We start from the raw sequence: 15,424 nt of genomic DNA on the forward strand, positions 1-15,424 counted from the left end.
CATGATTGCATTTTCTTCACTGGGTTTTAATTAATCTAAATATTGGTACAGTTCTTGGATCCTGAACATTTTAACCAGACCTTGTCAAACTATTCCTATACACTCACCTAAAGGATTATTAGGAACACCTGTTCAATTTCTCATTAATGCAATTATCTAACCATCCAATCACATGGCAGTTGCTTCAATGCATTTAGGGGTGTGGTCCTGGTCAAGACAATCTCCTGAACTCCAAACTGAATGTCTGAATGGGAAAGAAAGGTGATTTAAGCAATTTTGAGCGTGGCATGGTTGTTGGTGCCAGACGGGCCGCTCTGAGTATTTCACAATCTGCTCAGTTACTGGGATTTTCACGCACAACCATTTCTAGGGTTTACAAAGAATGGTGTGAAAAGGGAAAAACATCCAGTATGCGGCAGTCCTGTGGGCGAAAATGCCTTGTTGATGCTAGAGGTCAGAGGAGAATGGGCCGACTGATTCAAGCTGATAGAAGAGCAACTTTGACTGAAATAACCACTCGTTACAACCGAGGTATGCAGCAAAGCATTTGTGAAGCCACAACACGTACAACCTTGAGGCGGATGGGCTACAACAGCAGAAGACCCCACCGGGTACCACTCATCTCCACTACAAATAGGAAAAAGAGGCTACAATTTGCACAAGCTCACCAACATTGGACAGTTGAAGACTGGAAAAATGTTGCCTGGTCTGATGAGTCTTGATTTCTGTTGAGACATTCAGATGGTAGAGTCAGAATTTGGCGTAAACAGAATGAGAACATGGATCCATCATGCCTTGTTACCACTGTGCAGGCTGGTGGTGGTGGTGTAATGGTGTGGGGGATGTTTTCTTGGCACACTTTAGGCCCCTTAGTGCCAACTGGGCATCGGTTAAATGCCACGGCCTACCTGAGCATTGTTTCTGACCATGTCCATCCCTTTATGACCACCATGTACCCATCCTCTGATGGCTACTTCCAGCAGGATAATGCACCATGTCACAAAGGTCGAATCATTTCAAATTGGTTTCTTGAACATGACAATGAGTTCACTGTACTAAACTGGCCCCCACAGTCACCAGATCTCAACCCAATAGAGCATCTTTGGGATGTGGTGGAACGGGAGCTTCGTGCCCTGGATGTGCATCCCACAAATCTCCATCAACTGCAAGATGCTATCCTATCAATATGGGCCAACATTTCTAAAGAATGCTTTCAGCACCTTGTTGAATCAATGCCACGCCTAATAATCCTTTAGGTGAGTGTATACCAAGACCCTAGTACAAGTAATGTCAAAACATTTGTGATTTGAAAGTGCATAATTTGTCCTCCTATTTCAGGAGCACAATTTAACAAGGACCTATCATGAAAATTATTCAGATGAAAGGCAAACTGGGGGCTGATGTTGGATTTTAAAGTTAATGGGTCACATGGAATCTATTGGCAGGCCCTATGTAGCCTGAGGGCCGGATGTTGTGCACCCCTGCCCCATTTCAATCTGACAAGTTGGATGTCGAGTTTATACAGAATTAGAGGACTCTTTTTGGGTGCACTTTAGAACTGACTGGATCTTCCAGTTGAGTCCACTAGTAAACTATCAAACTAGTAAAATCAAAAGTTAATTGGTGGTGCATCCAATTGTGGCCCACAACTAGTCCCCACCCCCCAAAACTAAAAAAATAGGAAAGTAAATTTCTAATTGCTTATGAACTTTTTTTTTTTTTTAACTATTGTGATTTTATTAAAATGTAACATTTGTGGTAAAAGGGTTCTGCCACCTGGAGTGCAGCCCGTTGATTAGGTTGCTAACCAAAGTGCTTTGTGCATGTTGTAGATGCCTACTGGAAACTAGTTAGGCTTGTATGTAGAGTATACACGTGTTGTGGAGGGGACTCGCAAGGGGATGCAAATGCCTCCAATGCCCTATTCCCTTTAAATGGCTGTCATGTGGCTTCATATCCTAATGTTAACTGAACTTATTACTAAACAAAAACAATCCCTCAAATGGAATGTTTTTACTTTGGATAATTTGTATGTCTCCCCCACCTAAAGAAAATATTCAAACTTCAGTGTGGCTGTATTTGTAGTTTAACCCCCCACACCCTGTTCAGAACGGTCTCCCTGTTAATTGATACAGATCCACAGTTTTCAGTGGCACTATTAAGATTGTGTTAGAGGCACAGATGAAATAAAACCTTGGACAAGAGCTTTCTACAAGACAAATCAGTGTAATGGAATTGCTTTAATGTGGCCATCAGGTGAGCGCTATTTGCTTGGTCTTTGGCAGTCTTGTTGCAGCCAGTCCTCCACTAAACAGAAGAACTGCAACCAGGAGGATTGGGATTGCACAGTTGCTGTCCACCAGTTGGCCAAAAACCATGTTCCCAAGGATGGCTGCCACTCGGCCCACACCAGTGAAGAAGCCAAGAGCAGAAGACCTGAAAAACAGATGCTCCCCAGTCAGTTCAGTAATGTTTCTCAAACGGCTTTTCAACCCCTGAGGGGAGAGCTAAATGCAAATTACCTAAATTGAAAGCCCAGGCAATTTATTATTTTCCTTGGGCCTTTCTCCATTGTGAAAATGTTTCAGGGCTGTAGTACAGTAATGTGCACAGGACAAAAAGAGGTAAGGGTTGCAGGGGCTCATCTGAAGATAGGGGTGCTGACAAACTGCACAAAAATCTTTCCCATGTGTAGTTGCTCTTTGGGGGAACTGGGAAATACTGACCTGAGCTGGGTGGGGTAGAGCTCTGTACTAATGACATCCAGGGCATTCCAGGAGATAACTGAGACTGCGCTGAACACACATGACATGGCCAGGCTTTGCAGCTTGGTCTTCACCATCCAGATGAAGAAGACACTGATTCCTGACACCAGGAGGCTGCAGGCTGAGAGAGGAAATTGACACATCTGCACAGATTTTCACTGAATGCAAACTGGATAATCTGGCTTCTCTGATTAAAGCAAGATGGACCATCTTAAAACTGTTCTTGATCTTTGAGTTTGGTCACAAATGGGTTTGTGTGAGCAGTACAGGTACACCCCAAGATACGTAAAGGGTTATGTTCCTGGGACCTCTACATATGTCGGGTTTTACATAAGTCAGGTCTTGCAAAAAAGTCGTGTGCTTTCTAACAATTTTTAACATTTCTTCAAGCGTAATTGCAGACTTCTTCCTCGTACCTCCACTGTCACTACCTTTCCTAGAACTGTTCTTAGGCCTTGAAGTCATGGTTGAAGGATAACTTTGACAAAACCTAAAATAATTAAGATTATGGAAAATAAATGTATAGTAACAAATTTATACATGTACACAAGAAAAACCTAACTAGGAAAAATGCATGAAGATATCTCGGAGTACCTGTACTACCTTGCAGTAATACTTGCTTGTTTACTGTGAATGGTGTGTGAATTATAGAATGAGTGAGGCTCATCTATTCAGCTTATATGATCGTAAGGAGATTCAAACTGATGGATCTCATGTGCCCAATTAAGCAATTTACACACAACAAAACAATAATCCCGTTTAGAGACTTGTTTAAAATGTGCTTGTTCTTCATTGTTACTCACAAATCAAGATCTTTCCTCCCACAATGTCCATCAGAAGGATGCTCAAGATGTTGCCTGGCAGATTGGCAGCTGCTGTAATAAATCCATCCCTATACACTGCCAATAAACCGAGGAGAGAGAGTGGTCAGTCAAGAGTATCCTTCATCATTTACAAAACTAGTATTGAATAATAATTCTGTACAGCCAGTTAAATGCTTAAAAGACAATTTAAAGACATCCAATACTACAGTTTATTTTTTCCTTCTGCTGACATGAGATCTGACTGAACAAGTAATTTCAAAAGTGATTTATTCCTCAGATCCCACTGGTATTAGCTGCTTAATCAATCTAGGTGAAATCTGCAGAGAATGCTGACACTGAATTTTAACTGAAAACAATGGGGGACAGACATCATGCTGGGATAGTGTCTGAGGTGTTTCACAGGTATGATTCAGACCGTTGCAATCACACCTTCGGTTTTGATGGGATAGCAGGTATCATTCTGGGGTAACACAGTGCTGGAGGGGCGAGACACATTGGAGCAAATAGAGCCTCCATTCTGCACCCTCTTGAAGAGCTCAGGAAACCACATCCACAGGCCGTAATACCTACCCACAGCAGAGGGAAAGGTGAGCCAAGAATTTATAATTAGCTAAGAAACACCTAAATCTCTTCTACAACCTTTTGTGCAGACTGCACAAACCTTGTTCCTTTTTGTAGACTTTTTGTGGAGCACTGGTGTATGCTTGTGGTGGAAACAACTTTTTTTACACACCTCTCGGACCTTCACCCTGTAATTTATGCAGACATCTCAAAAGTAATTTATAGGTAAAGGTATTCCCTGCTTTGCACTGGTTTGTTATAGCATGAATGATTAAATTAATAAACATTTACAAATCATTACAATTTCAAATGCTAGCAAAACTAAAACTCTCACTTTGCATAGATAGATGACACAGCTGTTTAAAAAAATGAGGTGTACCTTATGTAATGTAAAAACAAAATTATTCAAATCCACAAAGTGGCATATTCCTTAGCAGAAGTCAGACTGTCCCTCCCCTTGAATACAGTGTTGACAACAGTGGATCTGTTTAGATTCACTATTATAGTAATACAAAAATAGAATGTTAAAATCTCAGATAAAAAAGTAAAAGGAAACTAAAGTAGAAACCAGAATATCAAAACAAACAGTGTTTCTCTTTGATGTATACAAATTCAGGTGTGTGAAATTAATAATTGCAAACATACCCAAATGATATGCAGAAGAACAGGATGAATAGGATGATGCTTCGTGATGTAAGTGGTGTGATGAACATTTTACTGATGGGGCTCAACACCTCAAAAGAAAAAGCAGAATTCATATATGTTTCCCTTTTCTTTTTAAACAGTTTTTTAAACCAAACTTCTGGCAGATTCCAACTCAAAGGGTCTAGTACCTGTTTTAATTTGTGTGTCAGCCGGTGTAGTTTAGTGTCCATAACAATTTCTTCATTATCACACATGGTGATGCTCTGTAATCCTGATATCTGAGGCAAAGAGTGGAAAATAGCACAAATCAAAAACAAAATATAGCACTGAATTCCACAATGCACACTTTACTGAGTGTGCTGTACCACTTAGCTATGGACAGAGATTAAATTAACTCTGATTACATTACTAGAGTTTCTGTTAATCTTTAAATCAAGATGCTTATTAGGATGGTATAATTTCAAAAGTTTATAAATATGCATTTACATATGAATAACATTTCAGTTTTTCTTCATATTAACCAAGATGATTGTATTGTTAATATTCAGAAAATATTTTGATCAGTCATATTAATTGCATAAAGGTGTAATTGGTTAATATGTAAAATGACAAATAGATTTAAATTGAGAAATAAAACAAGACTCTCTCACCCACTGCCAGTACAACCTTTCCCACCTGACCCTACCTGATGAGGAAGTCCTGGCTCCTGCAATACCAGAGAGTGCCACTAGAGAGCAGAGCGCAAGAGAGATATCAGAAGCAAATTACCAAGGCAGAGTAGACTTAAGCTAAGTAGGGCAGATGCTGCTCCTATTCTTTTATGACTTGTAATGGCCTATTAATTGGAGGTGGAGTGGTTATGGACTCTCCAAATTTGTAGTGCTGATGTATCCAAACCACAAATGTTTTCAAATTTCCTCATGAAGGCACATGGCAGCCTGTATTAACTCTAGTGTGTGGTTGCCAATCTTAGAATCCCTGTAGGCCACACACTTTTAGATCAAGCATCTTCTTGGATCCTGGGGGACTCACAGAAAACATGCCAAGATGTCTTTCATGTTTTTAAAAGGAGACCCGAGACATCCAATTCCTGAACTCTAATATGCAATTGAATATATCCAATACATCAGTGTTATCCCGATGTTCCAAAGGCCCTGGTGCAAAAGAATAACAGCAGCAACTGACAGTTCTGGACACTACATTGTTCTGCATGCCTGCACTTTAATTAAGCTTGGCTGGGCTCGTTCAAAGGATTTCTGCCGCGCAGCATTTTTAGGCACAGGAAGATTACCATGAAAATTACAAAGAAGGAGCGAGGCCAACACAGAGGCAGCACGATAAGAAAACAAATGAAAGTCTCTTTAAAATGGAGAGGATAAAAAGCAAGGAATGTAACCCAGAATTTGAGAGAATATGTTTTTCTGTAGAACATTTGTTTCAGAAAAGAGCTGGACAATTTCTTGGATTTGGCAGATTTCCATTTTTATTTCAGTTCATTTCAATCTAGGAACATAAGAAAGTTTACAAACGAGGAGGCCACTCAACCCATCGTGCTCATTTGCTGCCCATTAATAACTAAGTGATCCAAGGATCCTATCCAGTCTATTTTTAAATGTTCCCAAATTTTCAGCTTCAACCACATCGCTGGAGAGTTTGTTCCAGATTTTGACAACTCTCTGTGTGAAGAAGGGTCTCCTGTTTTCTGTCTTGGATGCCTTGAAGCCCAATTTCCATTTGAGTCCCCGGGTGCGTGTGTCCCTGCTGATCTGGAAAAGCTCCTCTGGTTTGATGTGGTCGATGCCTTTCATGATTTTGAAGACTTTAATCAAATCCTCATGTAGTCTCCTCTGTTCCAGGGTGAAAAGGTTCAGGTCCCTCAGTCTCTCAGTAGGACATTCCCTTCAGAGCTGGAATAAGTCTGGTTGCTCTTCTCTGAACTGCCTCTAGAGCAGCGATATCTTTCTTGAAGTGTGGAGCCCAGAACTGAACACAGTATCCAGATGAGCTCTAACTAGTGCATTGTACAGTATGAACATTACTGCCCTTGTTCTCAATTCTACACTTTTGACAATATACCCTGACATTCTGTTTGCCTTTTTTATTGCTTCCCCACATTGTTTGGATGGAGAAAGACCAAGGAGTCTATGTGGACCCCTCACTTTTTCATGCGTTACTTCATCCAGTTCTATTCCTCCCATAGTGTAATTATAGTGGACATTTTTGTTACCTGCATGTAATACCTTGCACTTGTCCACATTGAATTTCATTTGCCAGGTGTCGGTGAATAAATTGTGCTGCCGAGATTGTATCTGCTGAGCCATCAATTTTAGTATAATCTGAAAATTGGACAAGTTTGCTAACTATCCCAGAGTCCAGATCATTAATATAGATTAGAAACAGCAAAGGCCCTAGTACTGATCCCTGTGAAACAACCTCACTCCAGTTAGAAGCAACTCCTCTAATCGACACCCCCCGTTTCCTATACATCAACCAGTTCATAATCCTTCTACTTACATTACCATGAATGCCTACAGCTTCCAATCTGAGAATCAGTCTTTCGTGTGGAACCTTATCATAGGTTTATGAAAATCTAATTATATCAATATTATATGCTTTCACATGATCTACAGCTGCAGTTGTATTAGTAAAATGTGTAAGACATGATTTGCCTCATCTAAACCCAAGTTGACTATCTCCAAGAATATGGTTATGTCCCGCTCATTATTGCTTTAAGATGATTGGTGTGGGTGGAGTGTCTGGTGTACTACGTTTGATGGAAGAGATGTCACCGGACCTATAAAGCCTCCGAGAGAAGTTCCAAGAGAAGCACCCTCTAAAACGCTTGGTTTGTTTGTTTTTGTTATGTTTGGTTTGGAGTTTTCTTTTTCTTTGTTTCCCTTTTTAAGAAATATATTTGTCTTTTCTTTTCGGCTTCCCTGGCAGGGCGGTGAGTAATGTAACCCCTTTATATGTTATTTTTGTGTTTCTTTTTCAGCCCTGCCTTGATTATATTGTATAAGCCTTTATATATTTTTGTTACCCTGATATATGTTGTGTAATAAAATGTGTAGTGATCTACGCTTTTGGATTGTTAGAAGCGACTCTGCTTTCATCTGCTTTGCGGCTTTGTTTATGTTTACGATGCGTGCGGTGCTGCGTTCTAGCTGGTGAACGCTTTTGTGGTCATAACACGTTATCTGTTTTTTCTTTTGTAAAACCCTCTGTGAAATACTAATTTAGAACATTTGCCACATCTTGTTCTTGTCCAATATACTTCAATTTTTGCCCTTTATCTGTTTCACTTCCTCCTTTATTGACCTCTTGTTCTATTACTCTATCCCTTTTGTATGCGCTATACAACATTTTCTTTCTCTTGATATTTTTGTTGCACACTTCTATTAAACCATTTTGGCCAGTGTTTTTTGGTCCTCAATTTGCAAAGTTTTGGTACAAATGTCTCCTGAGCCTCAAGTAGTATATTCTTAAAATAACCATCCATTTTCGACTGAATCTGGATCCAGTGTGTTCCAGTCTACCTCTTCTAAGTGCCGCCTCATACCTTCAAGGTTTGCTTTTCTAAATTCGTAGACCATTGTTTTAGACTTGGTTCTTGTTTTTTGAAAGAATGCCTCAAAGCTAACCATATTGTGATCACAGTTTGCCACTGGTTCTCTAACTAGTGTCTGACTCTATCTCGGTCATTTGAAAAGATCAAGTCAATGCATGCACTCTCTCTGGTTTGTTCCCTGACAATTTGAGTTAGAAAGCAGTCATTTACCATCTCAACCATTTCTACTTCTGCTTCTGTGGTCCCAACCGGGCTTTCCCAGTCTATGTTTGGGGAATTGAAATCCCCCATTATAACAGCCACATCCTTGCTACATGCAGTCCAGATTACACTGTACAATGCAACATCTTTCTGAATATCTGAGTCAGGTGGCCTGTAACACACTCCTACCACTAATCCTCCGGATCTTTTGTTCAAAAGTTTAACCCACAAAGATTATGTTCCGTTACTACGATCTAATTTGAGTTCTTCCGCCTCAATGTCATTTTTGACATATAAATGCTACCCCACTACCTCTTCGATTTTGCCTGTCTGTCCTAAACTGTGTGTATCCTTTCAACTTGTATTCATCCTCATCATTTTCTGTAAGCCATGTTTCTGTCACTCCTACAACATCATAGTCACAAGCCAGCACTGTGGCTTCTAGGTCTAACATTTTGCTCCTTATACTCCTGGCATTGAGGTACACACATTTCAGGACTTTCCTCCTAGCAGTTTCCCTTGGTTTTCTTTCCATAGTGGAACATCTCCGAGCTCCCTGCCCCCCTGGTCCCTAGTTTAAAAGATTCTCGACTACTCTGCACATACGCTCTCCCAATGATTTAGCCCCCTTTCTGTTTAGATGTAGACCATCCGGTTTGTACAGGTCCCATCTATCCCAGAAGAAAGACCAATGCTCCATAAACCTAAAACCCTCTTCCCTACACCAAGATTTCAACCACGTGTTAAACTTTCTAATCTCTGCCTGTCTCCCTGACCATGCACATGGTACTGGAAGTATTTCCTAGAAAACTTCCGTGGAAGTTCTGCTCTTTAGTTTCTTGTCTTGCAGAACCACTGTCCTACCTTTTCCTATGTCATTGGTTCCAATGTGGACCATGACCAGTGGATTCCCCCTGGCTTTGGCCAGTAGGCCACATGCCTCTAAATGTTACAATTTTTGGTTCCTGTTCCCTAGGGTTACCGGACCGAATCATAACGCAGATTTCGGTGCCACTTAAATGCCTGAGCTGTCGATTGAAATATTTGCCCTCTGGTGCTCCGAAACGGACGTAAGAAGCATCATCACCGCACATGATCGCTAGTTAAATTATACTGTATTCATGTGGTGTTAGAATAATCTGAAAAATAATTTCCCGACTGAGAAAATTCATGTGCATGCAAGTCGGAACAACATCAAGGAAAGTCGAAGAACATGGCAGACAACAGTGATTGGTGATGGTAAGAAACTTTTGATTAATGGTGCAAAATCACGTATTTCATATCAATTTTTTGCTAACATGTAATTTCTAATATGGTATTAGGTTATAACGGTTAGTTGCTGTCCATGTAGATTGACGTAGATTAATTAGAAAAGTTATTTAACCCTGATAAGTCAGGTAAAGCAATATTTACTGGTGCAGTAACAACTCTGGGACAAAATCACTTTGTAATATAAAGCTCTGATAATACAAATCCAACTAATCTTTGTAGTAATGTTACTGTCCATGTTGTTTTCACATTCCGATTTAAAAAGCACAACTCAGGAAATGAGACCATCCGAGGAGCGCGTGAATGCAGCAATTACACTTGTTCTGATGGCAGCAGGTAGCCTACCATTAGCTAGCTACATTAAACGTGCTTAAATTAATATGCCTAAAGCTAAATGTTCTAAAGTGTGGCTGTATTTCACAAGAAAGGATTGTGTTTTGTATTTACTTATATTTATATACTGAAGTATACTTTAAACTTTTTATATATTTTTCAATTTAATTTTTTTTTTTCCAATAAAAAAGCCATTCTTTAATGTCATCCACCGTCATTTTGTGACTATTTTTTTTTTTTTTTAAGTATCGTTTCAGGCACCGTTTAGGCACTGGTACCGTTTTAAAAGTATCGATTTTGCACCGGTATCGTAAAAAACCCAAACGATACCCAACCCTAGTCTTAATTGCTTAACTTGTTGTGACTAAGAAACAGCACAGCTCTGCTTTAAGTATCTTTTGTCTACCTGCCACCAATTCACACCTAACTGGCTCCACCTGGAACAGAATTCCTGCTAGTCCTTGACTAAATCACCTTTCTACAACCTATCTACTTTCCCCAACTCAGCAGCTGAACTGAACTGACTTCAATTAAGGCAAACTACAGACAAGATTAACTTCAATTAAGGCAAAGTTAAAACAAAATGAGGAATGCTAAGACTGGACTGAAACTAGGAAAACAACAAGATTGCTGCCTCTCACCTGTACTCTCCGGTGTCTGTCTGTGGCAACGTGTAAATACCTTTGTTATCCAATGTCGATAGGAAACTGCTACAATAACTAGTCATGTGTGCATTGAAGGCAAGATGGAGAGTCATTCAACTTACTGGAAAAGCTTTGGCACTGCCTCGGTTATTGAATGTAAACATCTTCAGAAACACTTCAATGGCTTCAGCTTCTTGCCCAGCCTGCAGAGAAAATTAAAAAAACATGAAGGCTGACTAGGAAAGATATTGTGGTTTATAAAAGTAGTCAATCACTTGAAGGGTCTTCTGTATTATATATATGTTTGGGTAACTCTCCGTTGCTGCTTATATAGTTTCTGCTAGGTTTACTAGCTATTCCAACAACAACAACAACAAAAATCAGGGGAAGAGTGAGAGTTGATGGCCTAACAAGTCAGCAGCCACTACAGAAATTCTTATGAGAGGAAAAGGAGGAACGAAAATGGTGGGCAGATAATAAACAAGCAGTTGCTGGGATGGGCTTACCTCCATAAGAAACTTGGGACTCTCTGTCATGAAAAGCCCAAATATAAAGGCTGAGGAGATGCTGGGAACCGAGCACAGTACCACAAACAGACGCCAGCTCTGGAAGTCCAGGGATCCCAGCTGAAACCTCAGACCTGTACTTGGAATCACCAGCCAAGCCAGGCCTGGGGGACAGGAGAGACAGAGGTTGATTCAAGTGGACTCTAGCAATCTTGCGCTGGCCTAATGCAAGGTTTATGTAATTCCATCTATGAAAAAGCATACAAACACAGGAAAGGGGAACCAGCTGCCTCTATTGATTTTGCTAACCTTGATGGAAAATATCTGTATTTGTTGGATATTCATTTTTAATGTAATCGGCACAAGTATTTTTGCACAGTTACCATGTACTGTACTTTCTGTACCAAGAGGAACTGTTGTTCAATCACACTATGTACACAATATCGTTTCAGAAGCATGCTTATTTGTGGATATGTCCTTCAGCTGACATTGTTGAGGTTGGTCAATATTTGCAAATCAAAGTGAAAATGGGAGCAGCTCAGAGTGCCAAATAAATTGATGGCCTAATGTACTAATTGTGGTTCAGTTCCCAGTGCACTCATTTAGGCTGCTAAATATCTCAATTCAGAACTCGTTAAATGGGGTGCGTCAACAATCTTCTCGTCATTTATGTCACAGTTTATTTCACAGGCTTGTTGGTAGTTCTGCAGCGGATATGTAGGCCTCTGAATAATACCGGCATTTTGGAACTTTTTATTTTTCTCTTTCTCTTCATGTACAGGAGTTGTTCCTTTCAACCAAGAAGGAGTAGAGTGTAACTGAAGCACCTGTGGGCTCTTACCTGCAGCAAGTATGTTTCCAGCCATCCAGAAGGTGGCCAGACCACTGATCATAGCTCCTCTCCTGCAGCGCGGCTGGAACTCAGAGAAGTAGGAAAAGATGACCGGAATGGAGCCGCCCACCCTGAAGGAAACAGAAGGTCAGCATGCTGTAGAAGCTTTTGTATGTACTGGTCTTTCATTGCCCCCCTGTGAAACCAGTTTTCCATGCACTTGCTGTACTATACTGTAGTGTGCCTGCTGAAGGTAATTACACATTCCTCCTGGTTAGGAAATAGGACCCTTTTCTTGTGCACCTCTTTGCAATGAATATTAGCAGTGTTAACATTAAATCTTTCTCTGAATGTTTACAATAAAACCTAAAAATATAGCTTTTTAATAGGTTTAATGTTTGTGGATGTGATAGTATTATCCTTGGAACAACGTTTGCCCCTTTGTCTTGTGCACGGAGGTCCCTCAAATAGGAGACGGCAGACCTACCCAATGCCACTGACGAAGCGCAGTAGGAGGAACAGCCAGAAACTGGGAGCCAGGCTTGCCAAAGCACCAAAAACACCATTGACCGAGAGGGAGATCACCAGAACCCTCTTTCTCCCTTGCTGGTCAGCCAGGTAGCCCCACACATACCCTCCAATCATCATCCCTGCAGCAAAACACACAGGCAAGTTAGATGGCTTTGAAAATCATTAATTTAAATTATTTGATTTCAGTCTGCCAGAGGCCAAGGTGGTAGCATGTCTACCTCAAAAGATTCTTGTGATCATGTGAAGTGCAGGAAAGCCTTAGGACTTAAAACTGTGACATGCTGAACATTAGAAGTTATGATAAATGTTCCTGCTTCAGTAGGGATCTCAGGAATCATCAGCTTTTTGTAAGATACCTGGAATTAAATTAATAGTAAAGTCCCTGCTATATAGTCCAAACTGAAAGAGAGCTCGAAGCCCAGCTAACTAAGCATTTATCCAATGGGGGTGGCCGTTATACTCAGGAGGGAAACTAACACTGGCATGAGCAGAGAGATTGAGGTAGGGGGTGCCTGATATTTTTATTGAAAACTGTTTTTATTACTTCTCAGTTTTTTGATTGAATAAACCTGCATAACCTTATAACTATGTGGAAATCTAAAATAAACTACTAGTACCAAATGTAACATTTCTGTTACACCCTTTAAAATTAAGATTTTTTTAATTTGTATAGAAGATACTGTGCTTAATATGATTTTATAGATTTTGCCTGATTCCTTCTGTAAGCATACCTAGTTAAAAGCATTGTCAATAATCATCTATAATGGAAGGTCCTAAACTTCCTGTATGGGGCTTAATTCATTTTACTCACAGCTCGTGGCTGCTGTATGAATAGGAATAACTATTTAAATAAATTTAAATCACAAAGTCACATTTTTTGCTGTCAAATCATCTGCTGTCAAACACTGTGTACCAAGAAAGATGCTGGCTGTGAGAAGCCCTATATCAGAGGAGCTGAGCTGTAGGTCGCAGCGTGCAGTCGGAAGGAGGAAGGACACACACAGGATCTCCACGGCATCGCTGGCATTGGCCCATCCACACACCACCAACAGGATGCCATGGAATAAACCAAAACCTGGAATGGTGGGGAGGTTGAAATGAGGAGAGGAAAAAAGCATTTTGTTGAAATCAAAACTGTACCAAGCATTCTGTGCAATAACATTGCACCTGGCTATGAAAGTGAATGCTAAGTGAATGTCTGCTTAACAGTGGTGCCCCAATGCATTGAAGAAGGCACAGGGGAGAATATGTGTCTCTACTACAGGACTTGGTTGTACAGGACCTAGTTTAGTTAAGGCACTTTAAAATGCTGGAGACTATAACGGTATGCTTTTGCTTTTCTCTGAAATAATCACAATGCTGCAAAAGGGATTCTGTGAATCTGTGAATGTGCAAAATAGTAAGAAATGTGACTTGATGAACTCAAACCCATGCTCATACTTTTGTGCAATAAATAAGAAAAATAAAACTACTATTCAATACAGATAAAACCATTGATCCATTCCAGGCACTTTGGACTCGCTCTACAATATATACACAAAGCTCTTTTGTAAGACTAATTGTTGTGGATTGAAAATAAAAAATGGTATGTGTATCAGTGTCTCACAGCTGTTGTTGTCGTTGTTTTCTCTCTTTTATTTCCAAACTGAAATACGTGTTGGCTCTTGCTATGTCCAGTACCTGCTTGTTCCACGGCCTCCTCGAATGACAGCGCATTTCGCCCGTCCCCTCCATCTGAGTTTCTCTTATTCTTCATCCGTTCATAAGCGACCTCCCCTGCAACAGATGTCTACATTATCTACAGTCTTTTCAAAGGCAACTCTTTAGCAGCTTGTTTCCAGATGTTTTTCTAGTTTGAGTTGTGAGAAAAAATACTAATCTTCAAATAGCCATGACGCCGACATGATGATGTGCTGTGTATTGGAATAAGTGGATTTCATAATGTTAAATATAAGGTCTAGGCTACTATTGTTTTCCAATAACGCCCCAAAAAATCCCAATTATGAAATGTCAGTTAATAAAATGTATGCAAATAGTAAAGCCATGCGTTGCAAAGGACAAAACGCCACTATATGGAGGCAATGCCGGAGTTTGTACCTGCGTCTGTGTCCGACTCGGGGGGGGTAACATCTGCGTTCCCCAGCAGTGGCTCTCGGTCTGGATCCGCAAACCTTCCTTCCAACACACGACTAGTCATCGAAATTCAGAGACGAGGTTTTCAATAATGGCATGCTGGTTTAAATGGCCAGGGCGTACGATCGCGCTTTTTTGGGGTTAAGAAATGACAGAGTATAGACTGAGGTCGCATTCCTGTAGCGCAAATGTCCGCACCTCTGCGTAGATCTGCGCTGCTCCACCAACGGGATCGGCGGCAGTGTGCAGATCTGCGCAGAACTGTGCAGATCTGCGGAATTCCGAGTGTCAGCCACTGAAATCTGTTTCCTTTTACTTCCGCAAACTATATGTGCTAGTTGCCAAGGATGTTGGGTTTACGACACTATACTACTATCCTGTACAAAACAATTTACGTTAAATAGAAATATATATACACCACGTCGTCGTTATACATGTTTAAGTCCAGACATACCGTAACACCTGCTGTCAGACCTGCTGCTCTTTTTCATCTATCGTACATCTCGTTCATTTGCTTAACAAAATCAAGGCGGACAGAAGTAGAGTTGTGATATATCCACTTTGGTGTATGGTTTATATTTTCTACTTTGATACATAATACATTGTTTTATT

At 40.4% G+C, this 15,424-nt stretch overlaps 1 protein-coding gene across 2 annotated transcripts; it reads right to left on the reverse strand.

Moving 5' to 3' along the window:
• Positions 1–2,221: 2,221 nt before the first annotated feature.
• Positions 2,222–15,029, reverse strand: sv2 (synaptic vesicle glycoprotein 2). 2 transcript variants are annotated; one of them, XM_066701716.1, is made up of 14 exons: positions 14,777–15,028; positions 14,360–14,455; positions 13,593–13,754; positions 12,636–12,798; positions 12,158–12,279; positions 11,317–11,480; positions 10,933–11,013; positions 5,481–5,522; positions 4,984–5,073; positions 4,796–4,884; positions 4,019–4,155; positions 3,569–3,664; positions 2,727–2,886; positions 2,222–2,436 (listed from the first exon to the last, which is right to left on the reverse strand). In XM_066701716.1, exons 1-14 carry the CDS (start codon positions 14,874–14,876, stop codon positions 2,253–2,255), a joined length of 1,686 nt encoding a protein of 561 aa, XP_066557813.1. In that variant the 5' UTR covers positions 14,877–15,028; the 3' UTR covers positions 2,222–2,252. The 2 variants fall into 2 exon arrangements, with proteins under 2 accessions (XP_066557813.1, XP_066557814.1); XM_066701717.1 differs by lacking the exon at positions 5,481–5,522 and having other exon boundaries at positions 14,777–15,029.
• Positions 15,030–15,424: the final 395 nt, after the last annotated feature.

This window comes from Amia ocellicauda, chromosome 4, assembly GCF_036373705.1.
Source record: "Amia ocellicauda isolate fAmiCal2 chromosome 4, fAmiCal2.hap1, whole genome shotgun sequence".
Classification (NCBI taxonomy): Eukaryota; Metazoa; Chordata; class Actinopteri; order Amiiformes; family Amiidae; genus Amia; species Amia ocellicauda.

Coding starts and splice junctions, on each gene's coding strand:
- sv2 (XM_066701716.1), bottom strand. CDS start 14,876: ATGACTAGTCGTGTGTTGGAAGGAAGGTTTGCGGATCCAGACCGAGAG. Junction 11,481..12,157: donor TGGAAACATACTTGCTGCAG/GTAAGAGCCCAC, acceptor CCTGTCCCCCAG/GCCTGGCTTGGCTGGTGATT. Junction 2,437..2,726: donor CTCTACCCCACCCAGCTCAG/GTCAGTATTTCC, acceptor TCTGTTTTTCAG/GTCTTCTGCTCTTGGCTTCT.